This window comes from Perognathus longimembris, chromosome 2 (genome assembly GCF_023159225.1).
Source record: "Perognathus longimembris pacificus isolate PPM17 chromosome 2, ASM2315922v1, whole genome shotgun sequence".
Taxonomy (NCBI): Eukaryota; Metazoa; Chordata; class Mammalia; order Rodentia; family Heteromyidae; genus Perognathus; species Perognathus longimembris.
The window spans coordinates 90,497,317-90,519,114 of record NC_063162.1 but is presented as its reverse complement, the minus strand read 5'-3'; the positions used below and the strand labels follow the sequence as shown (position 1 = coordinate 90,519,114).

The 21,798-nt window shown below is 38.6% G+C and overlaps 1 protein-coding gene across 1 annotated transcript; it reads left to right on the top strand.

The window, feature by feature from the left end:
• Nucleotides 1-18,491: 18,491 nt before the first annotated feature.
• On the top strand, nt 18,492-18,758 carry LOC125345795 (mitochondrial import inner membrane translocase subunit Tim17-A-like). The gene has a single exon (XM_048337821.1). It carries the CDS (start codon nt 18,492-18,494, stop codon nt 18,756-18,758), a length of 267 nt encoding a protein of 88 aa, XP_048193778.1.
• The last annotated feature ends 3,040 nt before the right edge of the window (nt 18,759-21,798 follow it).

Below are 21,798 nucleotides of genomic sequence, written 5' to 3'. Positions count from 1 at the left end.
AGAGACAGTGCCTGGGCCCTGAGTTCAAGCCCCAGTACCAGCAGAAAAAAAAAAAAATCAGTTGGTATTTTGAGAGGAAACAATTGGAAGAATTGTCAAGTTTAAAGACAAATGGTGGTAGCTGTTTATTTTGCAAAATGCAAGATTTCAAGTTTGCTGACCTTTCTGTAATAAATAACCACAAGCAGAAAGTACCTAGCCTAACCTACGAGTACAATGCTTTTTGTAAGCACTCTGAGTAGCTTGTACTGAATAGACCATCTCATTTCTGAATAGGTCACTTTCTATGGCCTAGAATTGAATTGATGTTTAACTCTTGAAAATAGAACATGGAATAATGAAAAAAAAATCTAACAAATCTTTGGGTTATTTCCCCTCCCCCTCCCCTTCCCCCCTTCGGCCCCACACTTTTATTTGGGAAGCATTATCAAGGAGAAGCTAAATTTTACCCAGCAGAGATTCCTGGTCATTTTAGCCTTCAGGAAGCAGGTCCACTTTGCTCTCTCATTCTTGTGCTCTGGGAAGGGAGAGTTTCTGGAGAGACACTTTTCACCCAAACGCTGTGTGGTAAGTGCTCATTAGCAGTGGCACATGCTTGTAGGTAAAAGTACACTTCAGTAAGTGGAGTGAAAGCTTGCTGAATTGTGCCAAAGCAATTTAGGCCTTTTATCCCACTTCACTATTGGAGAATTTCACTATAAGCAACTTCCTCTAAAGAGAAATACTGTAGGAAAAAAACCATACTCTGTGGAAAGCACTTTAGGTGGCTTGTATAGTTTTGAGATGCTAGCTTTTTTCTTTTAATTTATCAGAAAATTTCTCTTGATATGAGAGGTGCAATAAAATTAGAAACCATAAATGCTAAACTAACATAGGTGAAATGTTATCTTGATAGCAGAAAGTGCAAGGTAAATACAAAGAAATAGCTTTAGATAATACTTCCTATTCACACCTTAGTACTTTTGTCATTTTCTACAGTATATTCAAATAGGTACTATGGTTCGCCCCATACATATTTTTAGAGTTGTTTGCCTGTGCTATTAGTATTTTATCGTCGGGCTGTGTTAAATTATTATCCTTAACACCTGGCCCCACCCCTGGCATTTTTTAGATTCTCTAAAGAGGTCAGATAACCCTAGGGCCATTTTCATTACTTTAGTTTGTGGAGAAGACTAATGGGTGAAAGTACAAATTAGAGAAATTTCTCTAAAGGAAGGATGGAATGGGGAGCAGAGTTTAAGGAGCAAAAGGAAAGTTCTGGTGGTGGGGAGAGGGGAAAGAACGTGGATTTCAAAGCAAAAAGTCATCAAGGTAGGAGGGAAAGAAACCATATAACTCTGTTCTTTGCTTTCTGACAGGACCCCAAGGAAAAGTCAATTGTAGCTCAATATTTAGAGTGTTTGTCATCTTCCCCCTCCCCTCCCCCTCCCTTCCCCTTCACCTTCTCTTCCTTTTCCTCCTCCTCCTCCTCTTCCTCCCCCTCATTCTTCTCCTCCATCTCCTTCTTCCTCTTCTGCCACTACTACTAGGGCTTGCATTCAGCTTGGATACTGTCCTTTAGCCTTTTCACTCAAGGCTGGTGTTGTACCACTTGAGCCACAATTTCCACTCTTGCCTTTTTTTTTTTTTTTTTTTTTTTTTTTTTTTTTTTTTTTAATAAATTGGAGATGGGAGTTTCATGGACTTTCCTGCCAGGACTGGCTTTGAACTATGACCCTCAGATCTCAGCCTCCTGAGTAGCTAGGATTATAGGTATGAGCTACCTGCACCCATTCATATTTGTTTATTTGTGATTCTAGATATATGCATGAGACTGGGTTTAAATTATCATTGGCAGAATAAAATAGCAGAAACCTTTCAGAGTTTTGGCTGAATTAATCAGTGAGTTACAAAGAGGGAGAATGTGATGGGTTAGGTAATTTGCCCTAGCAGGCAGGAAGATTTGGCCATGGATATCATTTAGAAGTTTTTGTTCGTGGTGATAGTAAAAAGTGAATGGATTCTTTACACTCAGGGCTGGCACATCTAAACCAGGCCTCGCACACACTAGGCAAGCCTCTACCTGTTATCTTACAGCACTAACACTGCAAACCAATCTTTATTATAATATTAACTTTATTCTTCATGTGCTTCCTGATAGCAGGTGCTGGCTGTCAGGCCAGCAAAGTGCTTCTGCCCCCTCCTACCTTGGTCTCCCATGGGGAATGAGCAAAGACCCTTTCATTGAGAGTAAGGTGGGAATAGTCCAGCAGTATAACACTTGCCTTACATGCAATCAATCAATCAATAAAATAAATAGTAGAAAAGACACATGATGTAACTTTCTTTCCTCAGAAGCTTATTGCTCTTTTTCCAGATTAGAAGACATGGTTACCTAAGTGGCCAATGTACTTCAGCATCCCTGGTGACTATGGACTTAATCTGCAGCCATTGTATGTGTACTCAAAGATTAAGGTGGTTCCTAAAATTAGAAATACAGAGAAGGCCATTTCTACCAGTCTCCCACAGCTGAAATTCCTCTGTATTGTAAGGGAAGGGCAGTAGAGTGGGGGATAGATAAATGAAAAGGGGACTAGAAGACAAAGACAACAAGAATTCTCTACCTATCTATGTGATTAAGGGGTGGGAACTGTGAAATGAGTCTGGTGGGGAGGGAGCAACTGGGAGGGGAAAGAGTGATGACTCTGAGCAGGAAGTATGGGATAATTAGACAGACATGTTAACGTGTAACCCCCTTGTACAACCATCTGAAGTTCTGAAAAAAAACTGATTTTTTAAAAAAGAGGTCAGAGATGGGCACCAGTGGCTCACATCTGTAATCCTAGCTATTCTGGAAGCTGAGATCAAAAGTTTAATACCAGCCCAGGCAGGAAAGTCCAGGAGACTCTTATTTCCAATAAATTACAAGAAGAGCCAGAAGTGGAACTGTGGCTCAAAGCAGTAGAGCACTAACCTTGAGCAAAAGAAACTCAGGGTCAGTGCCCAGGGCCCTTATTTCAAAAGCAGGACTGGCAAACGAACAAAACCCAAAAACAACAAAAAAGAGGTCAGAATAGGATTGTGGTGTTTAGTTTTCATTTTTCTGCTCTTCTAATTTATTTTCCTTTTTCTGTGACTGTCTACTTGTCTATTCTTTTTTTTTTTTTTGCCAGTCCTAGGCTTTGGGCTCAGGGCCTGAGCACTGTCGCTGGCTTCTTTTTGCTCAAGGCTAGCACTCTGCCACTTGAGCCACAGCACCACTTCTGGCCGTTTTCTATATATGTGGTGCTGGGGAATTGAACCCAGGGCTTCATGTATACGAGGCGAGCACTCTACCACTAGGCCATATTCCCAGCCCGACTTGTCTATTCTTGCTACATCCTATTTCCTTACCTAAAGCAATGGATTGTCAGAGCACAGGGTAGGTTGGTGTAATGAGAGTTAGAGCACTGGGAGGTAAATACCTGGGTTCCTTTTTTCATTGCCAGTCCGATTCAAGCTCAATGAATTTCAATCACCAGTTCTGGTTCTTTTAGAGTAATCAAAATGAGTCAAGAAAGAAGAGAACACATTAGACAATGATACTGCCATGGAAATAATGAAAGTAAGCCCATAGCAGTTACATTCGTAGTTTGTTTTCAACCTGGTCCCATGTCTGGGCTTGTGGAATATTTACAAAGAGATTAGAAATCTTAGGTGTCTGCTCTGTTGATGGAGACTTTGATTTCCTCGCTGCAGTGGCTAACTATTGAATGACTAAAATGAGAGTCTTACTGAACCTGGTGTGGCTACAGCAAAATAAGGCAGGGGAAAATGTTAACAACTCCATGAAAGTTCTTTACATGGACTGTTTTTTTTGTTTAGTTATAGTGCCAGTAATGAGACTAGATCTCAAGACCTTTATGCTCACACTTGGCTTTTTTGTTCAAGCCCATTGCTCTACCACTTGAGCTATTACTCCATTCCCAGCTCTTTTTGCTGATTAATCAAAGAGAAGATACTTTTCTGTCTGGGCTGGCTTTGAAACTTGATCCTCAGTTCTCAGCTTCCTGAGTAGCTAGAATTTCAGGCATGAATCACCAGGGCCCAGCGTCTTACATAGATTTTTCAGTGGCTTAGGTCAAGGTTCCTTCTCTTTCCTTCTACACTCATTTCACAAGAGTCTCCGGTCCTTGTCAGGGCACTTTTGCTCTTCTGGTAAGATTGCACTGAGCTCCCACATGCGTTGTCTCAGCTGGGTGTGGGTAGTGGCTTGAAGCTTGGGCTTGGGCAGCTAAGATATGACCTACCCACTTTCCTTTCTCATGTTGAATTTTAGCAGAGTTATTCTTGACCTCATGTAAGTGCACACAAAACCATAACGGAAACACAGATCAGCAAACTCTGTAAAGAACCAGATAGTAAATATTTTAGACTTTGTAGGCAAAAACTTTCTGCAACTATTCAACTTTACCATTGGAGGGTAAAACCAGCCATAGATTATATTAACATATATAGTGGGCTAATTTAAGACACTGAAACTTGAATTTAATACCTTTTACATATCACATTCTCTTGCTTTCTACTGCTCTTTGGCCTGCATGCCCTAGTCTAGCCATCACAGTTCTTGACTCTGCCCCTTGAATTATTATTGCCTTTTCCTTCCTCCTTCCCTCCCTCTGATTCTTCCCCACCCTCCCTCCCTCCCTCCTTTCCTTCCTTCTTCCATCTTTCCTTCCTTCCTTCCAATAACAAAACACTATGTATAAATTAAATTCTTCTCCAGCCCCCATTCTTGTAGAAGTCTGAGGAAGGGTCCAGGTATCTCTTTTGTTTTTGAGCTACTGTGATCATTTCTGTGCAAGATGGTGGTGCTTTTGTTTGTACAATCGACTTCAACATTTTTAGAATCTCCTGTGAAGCTGACTGGGGTTCACTGCCTGTATGAGAAGCTACATCTACAATTCTTGAGATAGGCTGCTTTTACTTTGGTGTGTCAGTCTACTAGTCTTAAAGGGCACTTTTGTCTAAGAGGGTCTACTAAGCATAACCTTAGAAATTTCAAAGATCTTCACAAAGGAACTTACAGTCACACTTTGATTTGATCTTTACCCTCAAGCCATTTCTTATGTTGGTAATTTTTTACTGACTGCAGAGATTGGAGATGAGGAACAATGTCTGTTATTTTCAGTGTGTTCTGGCCTCTCTATACTTCTAAATTCTGGTAAACAGAAGTTTCTCTCACTCATTCCTACTTTCTCCTCCCTCATTATAGACAACTAAAAGAAGCCAATAAACACATTTCACTTTCAGTGAAGCTGTCTTTATTAGCCAAATACAGAAGCTCATTAGTCACAACAGGCAATGTGTTACCAGATTGATCCCAACTACCTAACTTGGTCTACTTCCCAGCTTTCCATAGCAGTTTCATTGGCTTTTTGTTGGTGGTGTTATTCTTTTATGTGCTTGTCCTGGGACTTGAACTCTGGGTGTGGGTGCTATCCCTGAGCTTTTTGGTTCAAGGCCAGCGCTCTCTCACGTGAGCCACAGCTTCACTTCCACATGTGAGCTACTAACTCCCAGCTCACTGAGTTTTTTGCCGCCCCTGCTAACTGTATATTCATCATCATTTTTAGATTTGATAGTTGTTTTGCAGAGTTTCTAGCCTTCACAAGACATCTGATTCCAAAACCAAAGGTCAAACTCTTTAATGTTTATGACAGAAACAGTCCTCTTCTGGGCAACAATTTCTCCTTCCTTCCTTCCTTCCTTCCTTCCTTCCTTCCTTCCTTCCTTCCTTCCCTCCCTCCCTCCCTCCCTCCCTCCTTCCCTCCCTCCCTCCCTTCCTTCCTTCCTTGCTTTCTTGCCTGCCTGCCTTCTTTTCTATTTTATCAGTACTAGGGCTTGAACTCAGGCACTCTTGCTCTTGCTTAGCTGATTTTGCTCAAGGTTGATGATCTACTGAACCACTTGCTCTACTGAACCACTCCATTTTCAGCTTTCTGCTGGTTAATTGGAGCTAAGAGTCTTGAGGATTTGTCTGCCTGGGCTAGCTTTAAACCTCTGTCATCAGCTCTCAGTCTCCTGAGTGGCTAAGATGATAGGCATGATCCACCAGTGGCTCTGCCCCAATTTCTTTTATCATCTGCCTATTACTAATTTTATTGTCTACCTGTTACTAAACTCAGAAGCTTTAAACAGTCTTTGTGTTCATGCATTAAAATATTGGAGTGGGCTCCATAGGCCATACTTCCCTGGTCTTGGCTGGGTTGCTCACAAATCTGTGGCCCGTAGCACTTAGCTAAAACAAATGAAGGGGCATTAGGTCTTGGATGGCTGTTGAAAGAGTACAGCACAGAAATGGGGTCACATGTTGTTAATTATCAATCTAGCTAGCCTGGGCTTGCACTCACAGGGGTAATGGCAGGGGTTCCAAGATTAGCCAGAGAGGAAAGGCTCTCATATGTAAATATTTTTCAAGACTCTGTATAGCATTTAATATTGTTACATTGGCCAAAGCAAGCTACATGGTCAAAGCCAGGCAAGCATGAGGGTGGGAGGGGTTTCCAATGAGAGAAGTCATAGGTTTGGAGAGGTGTGAACAAAACCAAGGTCATTAATGCCACAATCTACATGGCTTATATTGCACAGAGGGGACTATAATGTGACACATAGAAGGCCTGCCAAGTTTTCAGAATTGGGCCAACAAAAGAGCTGCCAGCTTGCCAAGAAGAAAGGCACCGAGTTTGCTCACATTTGCAAGTTTAGAGTGATTGGTATTGCAGATGGATGATACAAACATGGGAAACTCAAATTGTGGCTTGAAATAAAAAAAAAACTGAAATAATATCAGAGACAAAACGATTTCAAATATGTTTTTGGAGGTTAAGCTACCAAAATTGCAAAGCAACGAAAAGATAATATTTGAGGGCAAGGAAACTCAGTGAAAAGCAAAATAGTACCTTACCTATAAGCTGTTTGTATATATGTTTTTATAATATAGCATTTCTATAATGAGTAGCTAGTAGCTACTCATGTATTCTGCCATTGTCACTTTTAAATAATGAAAAATTGGTGCTAATGATGGAAAAATATCTGGGAGCCAGTAGCTCACATCTGTAATCCTAGCTACTCAGGAGACTGAGATCTGAGAATCAAGGTTTGAATCAAGCAAGGTTTGAAGAAAAAAAAAAAAAAAAAAGCAGAGATTCTGATTTCCAATTAGCCAGAAAAACAAACAAACAAACAAAAAAACACAACGGCAGTATAACAGGCATGGCTCAAGTATAGAGTGCCAGTAGAAAAAAACAAAAAGAGGGAGAGTGAGAATCCTCATGTTTAAGCTCCTAAGGGTACAGAAAATAATAGTAAAAATAGTAATAATAATAATAAAAAGAAACAACACAGCAACTATTCACTTGTTTATTTCTTTGGATCAAGGGAGTCTGGTTTGCTTAGTTCTATGTGAAAGCTTTCCTAGAGTGCTAAGGATTGAAAGATCTCTTATCAAGCATTACTGGTCAGTGGTTGAAGTTTAATAGACTTGGGAGCTGTTTTGGGATCTGTACCAGTCATTTGCCCAATTTTCTAACCACATGAACATCGAGTTAGGGACTGACTGCATAATGTAATGAACTCAGCTCAAACCAAAGAACTCATTTGTTTAATAAGGAAAGCATTCTAGAATAATAATGGTGCTTGGGAAAAGAGAGCATACTAATTCCTTTTGCTTACTTTTTAAAACTTATTCTTTGTTGACCTCAAAATATAAAAGAAGAAAAGGAATGAGATTTCTTCCTGCAGTACAGTTACTACCTGTAATTAAGATGATTTATAAAGTCACAGCAAACTTAGCAAACAAATGGTGGAAGCCTTGCAGAGACACACATTTACACTTGGTAATGTTAGGAAAATGGAGGAGAATGGAAAAGGAATAGACCTGACTCCATCATCAACAAGACTGCTTAAGCTTCTTAAGGTACAGTGAGGGGCACAGAACTTCCCACAGGATAGCCTGAGGGGGTGAATTTGAGACCAGGCTTATATGGGGTCTGAGAAAGGTCTGAGCAAGGTTAATGAAGGACCCACTACCTCTAGCAAGTTGGGGCTTTTCTGTTTGGCCCACAAAGGGTTGTTTACAGCTGGGGCCTAGGTGAAATGTCCTGTCTGCATATCAAAGCAGGTTCCCAAGTTGAGGTTCCACCAGGTATCTGTATGGGCCTGAGGCAATAGGGTGGGGTCAATCCTTCAGTTAAGGGTGATTTCTTTGTAGTCTTTGGTTCTAGAAAGGAGTAGGGATGATTGAATGAAGCAGACCCAGATTTCCCTTTGAATAAATAGAAAACAGTAATGATAAAACTCTAAAACTACACTCACAGAATTGAGGCTGGAAATTGAATGAGTAATAGTGAAAAAAGATTTTGTAAAGATAGTATGAAGGTAAATTTTGATTGTCAGCTTAATTGGATTAAGAAATGTCTAAGAGGTTAGTAAAGCACATCTCTGGGTATGTCTGTGATGGTGTTTCTACAGTTATATCATGATGGCTCTGACTTAATCAATGGGTGAATCTCTTGATGAATTCATAATATGGCACTATTGGGAGGTGGCAAAAGCTAACACATGGGGCCTTTGGAGGAGAAAGGTCCCTAGGGTGCATGCCCTTGGGGGTGATCTCTTTCCCTGGCCTCTTCCTTTTTCCGTTTTCTCTTTTGCTTCTGCTGCCATGATATAAGTGGCTCTACTCCACCACACCCTTCTCCATGATGGACTGAAGCCTCTGAAATCATGAGTCAGGGTAAGTCCTTCTTCACTTAAGTTGTTTTCTTAGACATTGTGTGTACATTATGTATGTATGTATGTATGTATGTATGTATCTATCTATCTATCTATCTATCTATCTATCCATCCATCCATCCTGATATTGGTGATTAGGCTTGAGGGGAATCTGCTTTGTTCTCATAACTCCTTGTTGCTCCCCTCTCAGCCTATTCTTTTTATGTATCCAAAGATCCTATATGAAGAACTAGCCTCTCCCCTCTAGGCCCATTCTTTCTATGTATCCAAAGATGGAATGTGAAGGAGTGACCTCAGCCCTGTTACATCAGGCTCCTACAGACACCAGGCAGAACCTCAGCGTGAGAACCTAGGCCCAGCTGTAAACAACCCTTTGTGGGCCAAACAGAAAAGTCCCAACTTGCTAGACCTTGTGGTGCTTCCAATAACCTCTGCCTCCTTGCTCAGACCCCAAATAAACCGGGTCCCAAATTACACCCCCTTGCACAACCTCCAAACCCCGCAAGAAGGAAAGTCTTTTCAACACTGTTAATAAACAGTCATTCCCTGTTGATGATTGAGTTGGAGTATTCCTTTTCTGTTCTCCTCCATTTTCCTAACAAGGCTCATAGGGTCTCATGTTCTTGCTTGGCTTTTTTTGCAAAAGGCTGTCAGTCTACCCTTTGAGCCAGAGATCTACTTCATGCTTTTTGCTGGATAATTGGAGCTATGAATCTCATGGACTTCTGTGCCCAGGCTGGCTTTGAATCACTGTTCTCAGATCTCTGCCTCCTGAGTAGCTAGGAGTACAGGTGTGAGCCACCAGCACCTGGCTCTCTTAGATATTTTGATTATAGTGATAATAAAATTAACTAATATAGAAACTGGTGTTTTTCCTGTGACTATATGGCTTTTAAGATTTCAGTACTGGTTTACTGGAACAATTTGGGCAAATTTGAAGAAGCAGGCTAGATAAATCTTAGAATGACAAGCAGAGTTTAATGGGTGAATGTGGTGGAAGGTCAGAAAGCCAGGCTAATAGGAATGCAGACTCTTTTTAAGGCTCATGAGGTGTGAGATGAGGAAGAATGACCTAGGAGTTAGGCAGGGAGTTAGAAAATCTAACTGAGAACCATGGCTGTGACCCTTGGGTTGGATGTTGATAAAAGACTCACATCTTGGACTGCTAGGAATGGCTTGTGATCCACAGTCCTTGGAGCCTAGACAAAATAACAGACTTAAGCCTCAACATTCAAGACCAAGAACTTCCTGTAAGGGGTACTTTAACTGCTTTTTGCTGAAAAGCACTAAGTCCTAACTGGAGCCTGTGAAATAACTAAAGGAAGGATAAAAGCTGGGCACCCCAGGCTCCACTTTGTATGTCTGTTCTTTGATCCCAGCCATTCTCTCCTGCAGTTACATAGCTGTCACCTTAGGTTTTAGAAAGGACAGGACTTTCCAATAACTTGTTTATATGGAAGAATGAAGGAAACTGCCTCCAAAGAGGAGAATAGCCCAAAACTTAGTTAGACCACCCCCAGGCAACAATGACTTTTCTTCCCTTAAATGATGACAGCAATAACAACTTCTAACAGCTTCTTGAGAACTGGGAAAAAGGACTGGGATAATGGTCAGCCAGGTGCCAATGCTGATGAGGACCTTTGAATCATTATGCATACCTCTTTCTCCCTCTGCCCCTACTTCTTTGTCCATTTAAACCTACCACTACTCTGAAGATGGCTGAAGATGGACTGAATTGCTCTCTTACCATGGCTACCTATGTTGTGTAATCTTATTTCTCTCTATTTTGCTATGTCTTATTATTGGCCAGTCCTGACACATGGGACTTCTAGAATTGAGGCTTGAGTTCTAAAACTCCATTTTCATTGTCTGTTATGTGAGGGACATTGATGACACAAAGCCAACTCTCCAAAAGCTAATGATATACAATCCAGTTTTCCAAAACTGACCACCCTCATACCTGAAGACCCCAATCAAAGCCTGTGACTTCCAATGAAGCATTCCTTCTTGACTTCCCACGCTATGTATGAAGGGCACCAGGCAAGGCACATGGGTCAAATGTTGGAGTACCAGCTGGGTCAGCTGACTGAGAGCAAGCAATCCTAAATTCAAACCCCTATACTAGCAAAAGAAAAAAACAACTTTTGCAGTTAAGATGGTACATTAATTTAGACTAATTGATATAAATACCAGACTGAGAAAATTTCAGAAAAGCACACACTCTTGAAAATATTCAGCTAGGTGTTCTGGTAATAATATACATGCATACATGTAATCCTAGCACTTGGAAGACTGACAGAATCTCAACTTAAATGCCAGCCTGGGCTACATAGCAAGACCCTACTTCAAAACAGTAGAAAACGGCAACAACAATGACTATTGATATGATAATACAATGTAGAGGGAAAGGGTTGCAAATCTACTAAATTACAATTTTAACTGATTTTTTAAAAATTAAACCGCATTGATTTTATTATCTTTAAGTAGTTGTACAAAGGAGTTGCCATTCAGCAAAGCAGTTTATGAATACAGTGCATTTTGATCAATGTCACCACTTTCAACATTCTCACCCACTCCTCCCAATCCACCTATTCCCTCACTTTTCTTAATTTTTAGGATATATATTGAAATTTTTGCCACTTAACAAAGCAGTTTATGTATACAATTCATCTTATCTGTGTCCTCCCCCTTCAACATCTTCACCTCCCCTTCCCACTCTTTCTCTTTTTTCTCAATTCTGTATTATATACAATGAAACTTTGCCTGCATTCTTCCCCCTTCCTCCTTTCTTTCTTCTATCCCTCTCTGTCCCCACACTCCCTTTTGCAAGTACCTATTTGCTGGTACTTATTTTGTTGGATTTTGACTTAGTATTTCCAAAGAATTATTGTTTGAACTGTCTATAGAGTCTATTATACTTTGGTTAATTCTTTTATAACCACTTGCATACCTCCCGATGTGCTTACTTACAGATTTATAGGGAGATTCTACCTACCACAAATGAGGGAAAACGTGCAACCTGTGTTTCTCTGAGTCTGTCTTGCTAAATTTAATGTAATTTTTTCCAAGTTTTCCTTCTCCTTATGAATAGCACAATATTCTTTCTACTGGATGAGTAGAATTTCATCACGTATATATACTACATTTTCTTGATCCATTCATCCACTGAGGGCCTTGTTTGCACTCTATTAGGCAACTGCCCAAGAATGGGATTATTGGGTCTTAGAGTAGTTCTATGTTTAGTTTTGTTTTGTTTAGTAACCTCCATATTGCTTTCCAGACTAGTTTAAAAAGCTTACATTCCACCAACAATGTAATAGAGTTCCCTTTTGGTCACATCCTGGCCAGCATTTGTTATTGTTTTCTTGATAATGGCCATTCTAACTGGGGTGAGATGAAATCTCTGTGTTGTTTTTATTTGCATTTCCTTTATGTCCAGAGACATTGCATATTTCTTCATGCATCTATTGGCCATTTTTTACTTCTTCTAAGAATTCTCTCTTAAGCGATTATTCCATTTATTAATTAGGTTATTGTTTCTTCCAGGGTTGAGTTTTTGAGTGTTTAATTTTTTAGGTTCTAAGTATGTTTTGAATATTAGGTCCTTATCTAATTAATAGCTGGTAAAAATCCTTTTCCCATTCGGTGAACTTTTTATTTAGCTTGCTAGCTATGTCCTTTACCGTGCAGAAACTTTTAAGCTTGATGTAATACCATTTATCAATTATTTCTTTGATTTGTTGTGTTTCTGGATTTTTATTTAGAAAATTTCAACCTGTGCCTAGGAGCCCTAGTGGCAATACTGCCAAAAAAAATTACAAATTAAAGGAAACTCCCATCAGAACTCCAACAATAGTCTTCAATGAAACAGAGAAAACAATCCAAAAATTTATATGAAATAACTAAGTGTCTTTTGCAATGGTTTCTCATTAATAATGGTCATTAATCAGTTTATGATTATCTTGGAATGTGTTTTTGTTGTTTATGAAGGAATATTTTATTGTATATAGTATCTTATTTGGCAGTTATTTTCTTTGAGATGGAGATATACCATTAAGTGTTTTCACAGCTTTTCAGGTTTCTGTTGAGTGTTGTGAAACAATTGTGATGTATTTGACTTTATAAATAAATTGTCATTTTTTCATGAAACCTTCAATATTATTATTTTAGTTTTCTACTCCTGTCATATATGAGGATGTTGTTTTCTGATCATGTCTGATCATGACTTCTATAAAGCAGATACCCTGAAAACATCGCAGGAAGGAATAGGAGAAACACTTGGGCTCCTTGGCAGAGGTCGAAACTTTCTTAACAAAGGCCCAGAAACACCACAAATCAAAGAAAGGTTGGACAAATGGGATTGCATCAAACTAGAGCTTCTGCACAGCAAAGGGCATAGCTTGCAAGATCAATACAAAGTCCTCAGATTAGGAGATCTTCACTGGCCATACAACAGACAAAGGCCTCTTATCTAAAATGTATTAGAACTCAAAAAATTAAATTACTCCAAAAAAATCCTCAAAGAACCAAAGGCCCCCTCAACAGATGGGCTAAAAACCCAAAAAGAGACTTCTCTGAAGAGGAAATGGGAATGGTAAGAGGCACATAAAGAAGTAAGTGCTCAACATCACTGGCCATAGAAGAAATGTGAATCGAAACAACACTGAGAGTCCATCTCACACCAGTAAGAATGGCCATTTCCAAGAAAACTAATAACAACAGATGTTGGTGTGGATGTGGCCAAAAGGGAACCTTACTACACTGTTGGTGGGAGTGTAAACTTGTTCAACAACTCTGGAAAGCAGTGTGGAGGTTTCTCAAAAGGCTAAACATACAGCTTCCCTATGACCCAGCAGCCCGTTTTGGGCATCTACCCAAAGGATTACAAGCAAGACCACACTAAAGCTACCAGAACAACTATGTTTATCTCAGCACAATTTACTATTGCTAAAACATGGAAATAACCCAGATGCCCCTCAGTAGATGAATGGATCAAGAAAATGTGGTATATATACACAATGGAATTCTATGTTTCTATCAGAAAGAATGGCATTGCCCCATTGGTAAGAAAATGGAAAGACTTGGAAAAAATCATAGTAAGTGAAGTGAGTCAGACTCAAACAAACATAGACTCCATGGTTTCCCTCAATGGTAATAATTAGTATATGTCTAGGATAGTCCTAGCAGAAGATCACAATAGCTCAATAGCTATGTCCATATGAAGACATAAGATGATGCTAAGAGAAATGAACCCCAAGTTATGGAAATAAGTGGTTTATCATTGTTGTTGTTATTTTCAACATACCATGTGAAATCATGCCTTTTTCTTTTGTCTTTCTTCCCCATGGTTTTACCCTTGCTGTCACTGTACCCTGGGTGCCCTGGGTATTGCATATATGTTTATTGGAACTAGGGAAGGGAAGGGGAACATCAAAATGGAGAGACAAAGGATAAAAGGCGAACCAATGTAACAGCAATACTTACAAGATAACATGCTGGAAACCAACTGTACAACTCGGGAGGGAGAGGAGGGAATTGAGGAAGAGGGAAGGTGGAAGAAAAATGAGTGAGGAAACAAGTTTGTTAAGAAATATACTCACTGTCTTACATTTGAATCTGTAATCCCTCTGTACATCACTTTGACAATAAAATAAATAATTTTTTAAAAAAACTCTGGGATATCAAGATTCCTAACATGGCAGTTGTTGTCCAGAGATATTTCGTATTTCCTCAGGAAATATGAAGAAGGAAGTGAGATTCAAACTAAAGGAACAGAAAGCCCACATGGTTAATTTAAAGCAGAAAATGTATCTGATTTTTTAAAAAATGTGTGTCTCTGTGATACAACTTGTAAAAGAAATTGTAATCTTTTTGCATTTTGTTTTGTTAAGTTTCAAACTGACAGTAAAAAGAGAGAGAGAGAGAAAAAAAACTTTATTGGGATATGGCCCTGTATACAGGTCACTTAGCCTCACTAATTGTCAATGCTATTTCCTGTTTGTTTTTATCTCGTAATACATGAATTCATTTCTATGTATCATCTATCTATGTACCTATGTATCTACCATCTATTTATCTATGTACCTGTGTATCTACATATCTATCTATCATGAATATTTGAAGATAAAATTCAGGCATCATGAGAGTTCACTTTAAATACTTGAACATACTTTTACTGCCTTATGTATACCAACTCACAAGCTTAATTATCAGATTCAGAAAATATAACATTAACACAAACTACCTAATATATAATTCATACTCAAAATTTTCCAGTTGTCCTTTAGAGGAAAACAAATAAAACAAAAGATCATTTTTCTACCCAGAATCAATCTTGAATTACATCCTGTGCTTACTTACTGGGTCTCTTTAGTCTGTTAATGTAGACTAGCTCATCAATCTTTTGTGCTTTCCATGACATTTTGAAAACAGGCCAATTGTTTTGTAAAACATCCTTTAATCTTTGCTTGATTATTTCCTCATGATTAGATTCAGGTTTTCCATTTTTGTGAGGAGCCTGTCTTTGCTCAGATGTGTCCTTTCTAGGGTATTGCTTGGAGTGGGGAGTGATAACTTCTTACCTTGTTGTTGGCGATGTTAACTTTACCACTTTTTAAAAGGAGCTGCTGCTGCTGCTGGGGCTGGGAATATGGCCTAGTGGTAGAGTGCTCATCTCCTAAAAGGAGCTGCTGTCATAGTCTCCTCTTTAAATATACCATTTCTTTGGTGATTAATATGGAATGTGTTATATCTTGTTTCAAAGTAACTTTTGTTACACATTTATTGATACTTTCATTTTTACATTTTTACTTTTTGCAGGTACTGGTGTTCTCTTAGCTTTTGGGCTCAGCACTCTACCACTTAGGCCACAGCTCCACTTTTGGCTTTTAGTGTTTAATTGATAAGAATCTCACAGGCTTTCCTGCCCAGGATGGTTTAGAACCTCAGCCCTCGGATCTTAACCTTCTGAATAGTTAGGATAACAGGCATGAGCCAGGCACAACCCAGACTTAGTGATTATTTTTAAAAGCATAAAACAAGTTAACCTGGGGGAGATTATACATTTGCAAATAACTAATAGGGCAATAGAGGCAATAGGGGAATAGAAATGATTAATCTGTAGAGACAAAAGTAAAGAATAAATCCCTTGAAGAACAAGGGGTATATTCCAATAGTATGAATTTTCATCAAGCAGTAGGTCAGTAATAAGTTATATCTATGAAGTAAAATGCGTGCATTTAACATCTTCCCCTGCATAATCTTAAACTGCTTTGCATTTATATATAATGATACACTGTAATAATCAGGAAAATGTTTAGACTGTACCAAAAAAGAGTTTGGTACCATATATAATACACAAGAAAAATGAAAATAAGAGAACCAAGTAAGGCATTTAAGATTAGAAAATGTTCATGGAAAATTTCTAAAGCAGTTGATGAATTATAGTACTTATATTACTAGTTTTTCTTTCTCTTTTCTTGGTTAATTTTATTAATACACTATAGCTTTAGATGACTCCCAGTTGCATCTAGAAAATTTCAAATTGAACAACCCTGCAATAAAGAATCTATCATGTCTTGCTGAATAAAATGTGTATTTTGTGCAACCTGAGATTGAAGGCTTTCTAAGCTTCTCAGTTTTAAATCAGACAACCCCCCACTTCTTGCAGACACTTGCTTATTTGTCACTTTGAGTTTGATTTATCTCAAGCAGGAGCTAAAACTGTATTAAAATCTTCTGTTTAGCATGTAAAGCTCTATATAGAGAGAACCAGTAAGTTAAACATATCTAATGAAAGACAGCTGCATTCTCATTGGAACCAAAAATCGTACAGAAAGAAATTTGTTTTGGCGAAGGATGATGGGGAAAGTGTGAGAACCAGGTGTCACATTTTTGCTTTACAAATTGGTGCTGATATATATGGGAAGGGAAATATTTCCAATAGTTCTTTTAACAAGTACATAAAATAGCCAGTGAATCTGTGTATTCAGATCTTGATAAGTTCTTGATAGGCTGAGGAGTCAGTGAATTAATTGGTTTCCTCTGCTTTATTCACCATACCATCATTACATTTCCTTCTCTTAGTTTGCTCCTATATGAGAGTAGCTCCAGAATATAAAACTAAATATGATGACTTGATAATAGTTGTGGCCTTTCGTCTTTTTGTTTTGTTCTTTCACCTGTGAGTACACATCTTTAAAAATTATTGAAAATTTGAGACTATTATGGCCAAAGATTTTCAGACTTAAAAACATATGATTGGTTGGGCACTGGTGGTTCATCCCTATAACTCTACCTCCTCAGGAGGCTGAGATCTGAGAACCAAAGTTCAAAGCAAGCCTGGACCAAAAAAATCCATAAGACTCTTATTCCCATTAACCAGCAAAAAACCAAACATGGAGGTGTGGCTCAAGTAATAGAGCACCAGACTTAAGCAGAAAAGACAAGGGAGGCCTTGAGTTCCAGCTCCCAGAATGGCATACACACATACACACAATGACCAGAGAAGGATACATTTCCACTAGAACAATATAAAATATCTACCTTGTGAATTTTTGTTCACATTAATCCCAAAATTTACGTTTTAAAAGGTAATTTTTGATAGTGCCATTAAGTCTATATTCAGGCAACCTTATTTTATTATATCTTGGTCTTAAGAATTCTGTTGGGTTCACCTGATTATGGAAGTGCACCAAAATTCTAGGATTAAATTATTTATTCCTTCATTTGGATCCCCCCCCCAATAGAAAGTGTTTAATAAATGTTAATTATGCTGTTTGTTTATAAACATATATCATACATGTATGTTATGGACATGAATTCTTCAGATCCAAATGTAAACATTGTTTTATGACACATGCAATTAGAGTGTGTGAAATATGGTTTTGCATTTGCTTCATGAATTCAATAATCACTTGAGGGCCTTTTATGAGCCATGTACTCTACCACACTCCAGCTATTTGTTTCAGGATAAGGCAGGTGGATTCTCAGCCTCCAGGGACCTTGCAATTTTTTTTTTTTTGTAAGAAAGAAAGACAAAATGAACTGACCAAGAACATAACTCTGTGTGTGTGTGTGTGTGTGTGTGTGTGTGTGTGTGTTTGTGTAATTGCTAGTCCTGGGGCTTCGACTGAGCACTGTGCCTGGCTTCTTTTTGCCCAAGGCTAGCACTCCACCCCTTGAGCCATGGTGCCACTTCTGCCTTTTTCTGTTTATGTGGTGCTGAGGAATTGAACCCAGGGCTTTGTGCATGCTAGACAGCCCTTTATCACTAAGCTACATTCCCAACCCAATGGTATATTTTGATAACTACCAAAAAGGAAACATAATTGGTCTTAGAATTGCAGGTGTGTGTGTGTGTGTGTGTGTCCTAAATCATATCATGTGTCTGTGTCTGTGTGCTCTGTGTGCGGAGTGGAAAAATATTTGTATGTGGGCTAGAAATCCAGGAGTCAGAGAAGTCTTTTGAAGAGCATGTTATAGATGTAAAGAATGAAAAGACCAGCGACTGAAGTCAAGATGGAGGAGTATGCCCGAGATCCTTGCCCTTAGAGAACTGTGAATGACTGTGGTCGGGCTGCATCTTCCAATTCATCAAAGGTTTTTGAAATTGGAGAATTTCAAACCACAGAGGAGCAAACCACAGAGGGAGTTTGACAACTATTAAAACCAGGGCTCCCTGGTTGGGAGGTAGCTTTGCCATTTGCGGTGATCTGTTCTCTATGATTGATTGTAGAATGGTTCAAGTCAGAGGAAAAGAAGATCTCTGGAACTCCATCATAAGTGGTGCCTTAACGGGATCCATCCTGGCAGCTAGAAATGGACTGATGGCCATGATCGGGTCAGCAGCAATGGGAGGCATTCTCCTAGCTTTAATTGAAGGAGCTGGTACCTTGTTGACAAGATTTGCTTCTACAGAGTTTCCCAATGGTCCTCAGTTTGCTGAAGACCACTCCCAGTTGCCTTTAAGCCAGGTGCTGTCCTCACCTTTTGGAGACTATTGACAATATCGAAAGATTTTCTTTCCCAGGATTTCTTTAACCGAATGAGCTGTCGTTCAAGAAGAATTTGAGATGTGCAATCTGTTTTTACACAACTATAGGTGTGACAACTGTGGCCAAATAGGCCATGAAGAGATATTTAGCACTTTTTTTTCTATTTAAAGGAACGTGGAAGGAGGATGCTGTGTTTAGTTATACACACTTGGATTGCATTGTGATCGAATGAATGTCTAAATATAAACATTTAAAAAAGTGCTTAGAAGATGAAGGATCAAAGGGCAAATAACAATGAGACATGATCATCAATTCCTTGGGGATTTCTCTACCTGATTATGTGTGTACAGTTGATGAAACAATAAAAAGCTCCTGGAACTTTAAATAAAAGGATGGTAAAAAGGCATGCACTGTTGTTCTAGAAACATCTTCAGGATTTAATATGACTCATATGGTAACTTATCTACTTGGCTAGAGCTGCATTAGCCAAGGCCAGAGCCTGAAATGGCTGCTACTGTAGTCCTTAAAATGCCGTAGACTAATCCTAAGAGCATAATACAAAGGAATTGGGGAATTGGAAAAACAGATCTCTCACATCTTCACATTTTCCATTTCATCTAAACTCAGCAAAGAGTTTAAAATTGAATATAGGTAAGTTGGCTAAAAAACTGTAATTGTAAGTCATCAACAGCATATTTGAAAGGGACAACACAGCCAACATTGGCAGCTCCTATTTTTCAGATTAGAAATGAACTGCTATGTTGTCAGGATAAAATAAATGGTATGTTTTATTATTGAAAAGGCAGCTCTATTAGTTTCTTTGGGCCAAGAGGACCCCTTTATTTTATTACTTCTTCCAGGACACTAAGTGGATCCCTCGAAACCAGGCCAAATGATTGCACCTTGAAAGGTGAATGATGCATGCAATTTGGTGGACAGTAGCTTCTCTTTACTTTGCATTGAATTATTTAGTTTTAAATTAAAGATCTTATATAAACAATTGGAAAAATCCAGTTTCTTTCCATCCTTCTTGAAAGTGGCTTGGGTCCAGACCTTTATTTTTTTTTTCTAAATCAAAATACAACTAACAAGATAAGCAAAGAAGTGAAAAGACAGATATTCTGATCAAGAAGCATAACAATTTTAGGTCCTGATTTTAGAGCTCACAACTTAATCTTCCCCCTGGTACTGGGGATTGAACCCAGGACCTTGTACATTCTAGACAAGTACTCTACCACAAAGGTACAGTATGTCCAGCCCTTAAGCACTTTATACAAGAATTCTTGAAATAACAAAAGATTACTAATTTTTGTCATTTTTAAAATAGGGCATTATCTAACATATGGAGTCTGATCATTGAACATGTAAAGATATAAATATTGTTTTGTGTCAACACTTTTCCTTTATGCTAAAGTTATAATGTTAAAATCTCAATAGAGACAATAGTAAGAAAGGACAAAAATAAAATGCTAGGACATCTGACAGTATACTTACAGGTCAAGGATAAACATAAAAGTAGGAAAAAGCTCTGCATCTTGAAGATATTTAATTGTACCAGCCTTTCAAGCAAGTATTCTTCCAGATCTAGTGGCTGTGGTTGATATTCCAGTTTTATTCACCTATGATTGAACACTTCATAGTGACAGTTTATAAATATTATTTTTTGCTTTTCAATTCTTAATTAAGCATAGAGTATCCTAATTAAGAAGAACTTTTGTTGCTACTCAATTTAGTTTTTCTGCAGAAAAACCAAAGGCAGCTGGGAAATACAGATCATGTTTCCTGTTGAGTGAAAGGAAAACTATATGCCAAAGCAGAGAACCAAGCTCCTTAGGATTTTAATAAAAATTATGTAAACATGAAATACATAACTCGAAGATAAAGGATGGAATGGGGGAAAATGGGGGAGAATGATGGACAGGATGGCATTAATAAAGATGCATTGTACTCCTAACCCAACCTGTGGAATTGAAACCCCTTTGTACAGCTACTTTATAAATAATAATGGTAATAATAATACATCTTCCTGTGGGCTTTATCTGTGTCTATCTATCTCTTTCTCTCTAATTCTCCCAGTTCATTTCAGTTTTTGGTTGTTTTTTTTTCAGTATTGGTGTTTGAACTCAAGAAACCCATGCTTTCTAGGTAGAGGCTCTACCAGTTGAGCTATACTGCTAGTTCTTTACAGTTTATTTTTTATTAGCTTATATTAGTTATATTGAAGAGGGGTTTAATTGTGACATTTCTACAAACTCCTCTTAAATAGCCCAGATTCCTGGTGTTTCATTTCTCTGTGGAAAAAAAAATCCCCAAAACTTTTGCACTGTTGTTACTATATTGAAGAACACTAGGCTTTTGCATTAGGAAACCTCTTGGCTTTCTATCAGTTCTTTAGTTGGCTATTCAGTTCTGATGGAAGCATCTGAGTTTTGGAACATTATATATCATAATGAGGCTGAGTTAAAAGGCAAATGATGATTCAATATAGTGGACTAGAATTTTTAACAGTTATTTTAAACATTGGAGTAAAACAGGGCACTCCTAATCTAAATAATTCAAATTGATATGTCATTTCGAATACTCCTATTGGGGAGATTTTTAATGCTGGGAGTGAAGTAGATATTCATGCCTCAGAAGACACTAATTATGGTAATCTGCTTTATTCTCATAACTCCATGTTGCTCCCCTCTCAACCCAATCATTTTTGTAACCAAAGACCCTATATGAAGGGCTTGCCTCTCCCCTCTCAGCCCAATCTTTTTATGTATCTAAAGATAAAATATGAAGGATTAACTCCTGCCTTATTCCCTTCCTCCAGGTCAAGCAAAGCACCAGGTGGACGCTCATGTGCTTGTCCACAGGCAGATCCTTCAGACTTTAGCTTAGATGAAAACTCCCTCACCCCAGGTGGAGCATTCCACTTTGGGCCTGGTCAAGGACACTGCCCTTGGCCTCCAAGAGACCATAGCTCACTCCCAAATCCAGTCCCTTACACAACCTCCAAACCTGCAGGAAGGTCTGTGCCTCTCACTGACAATAAACAGTTCTA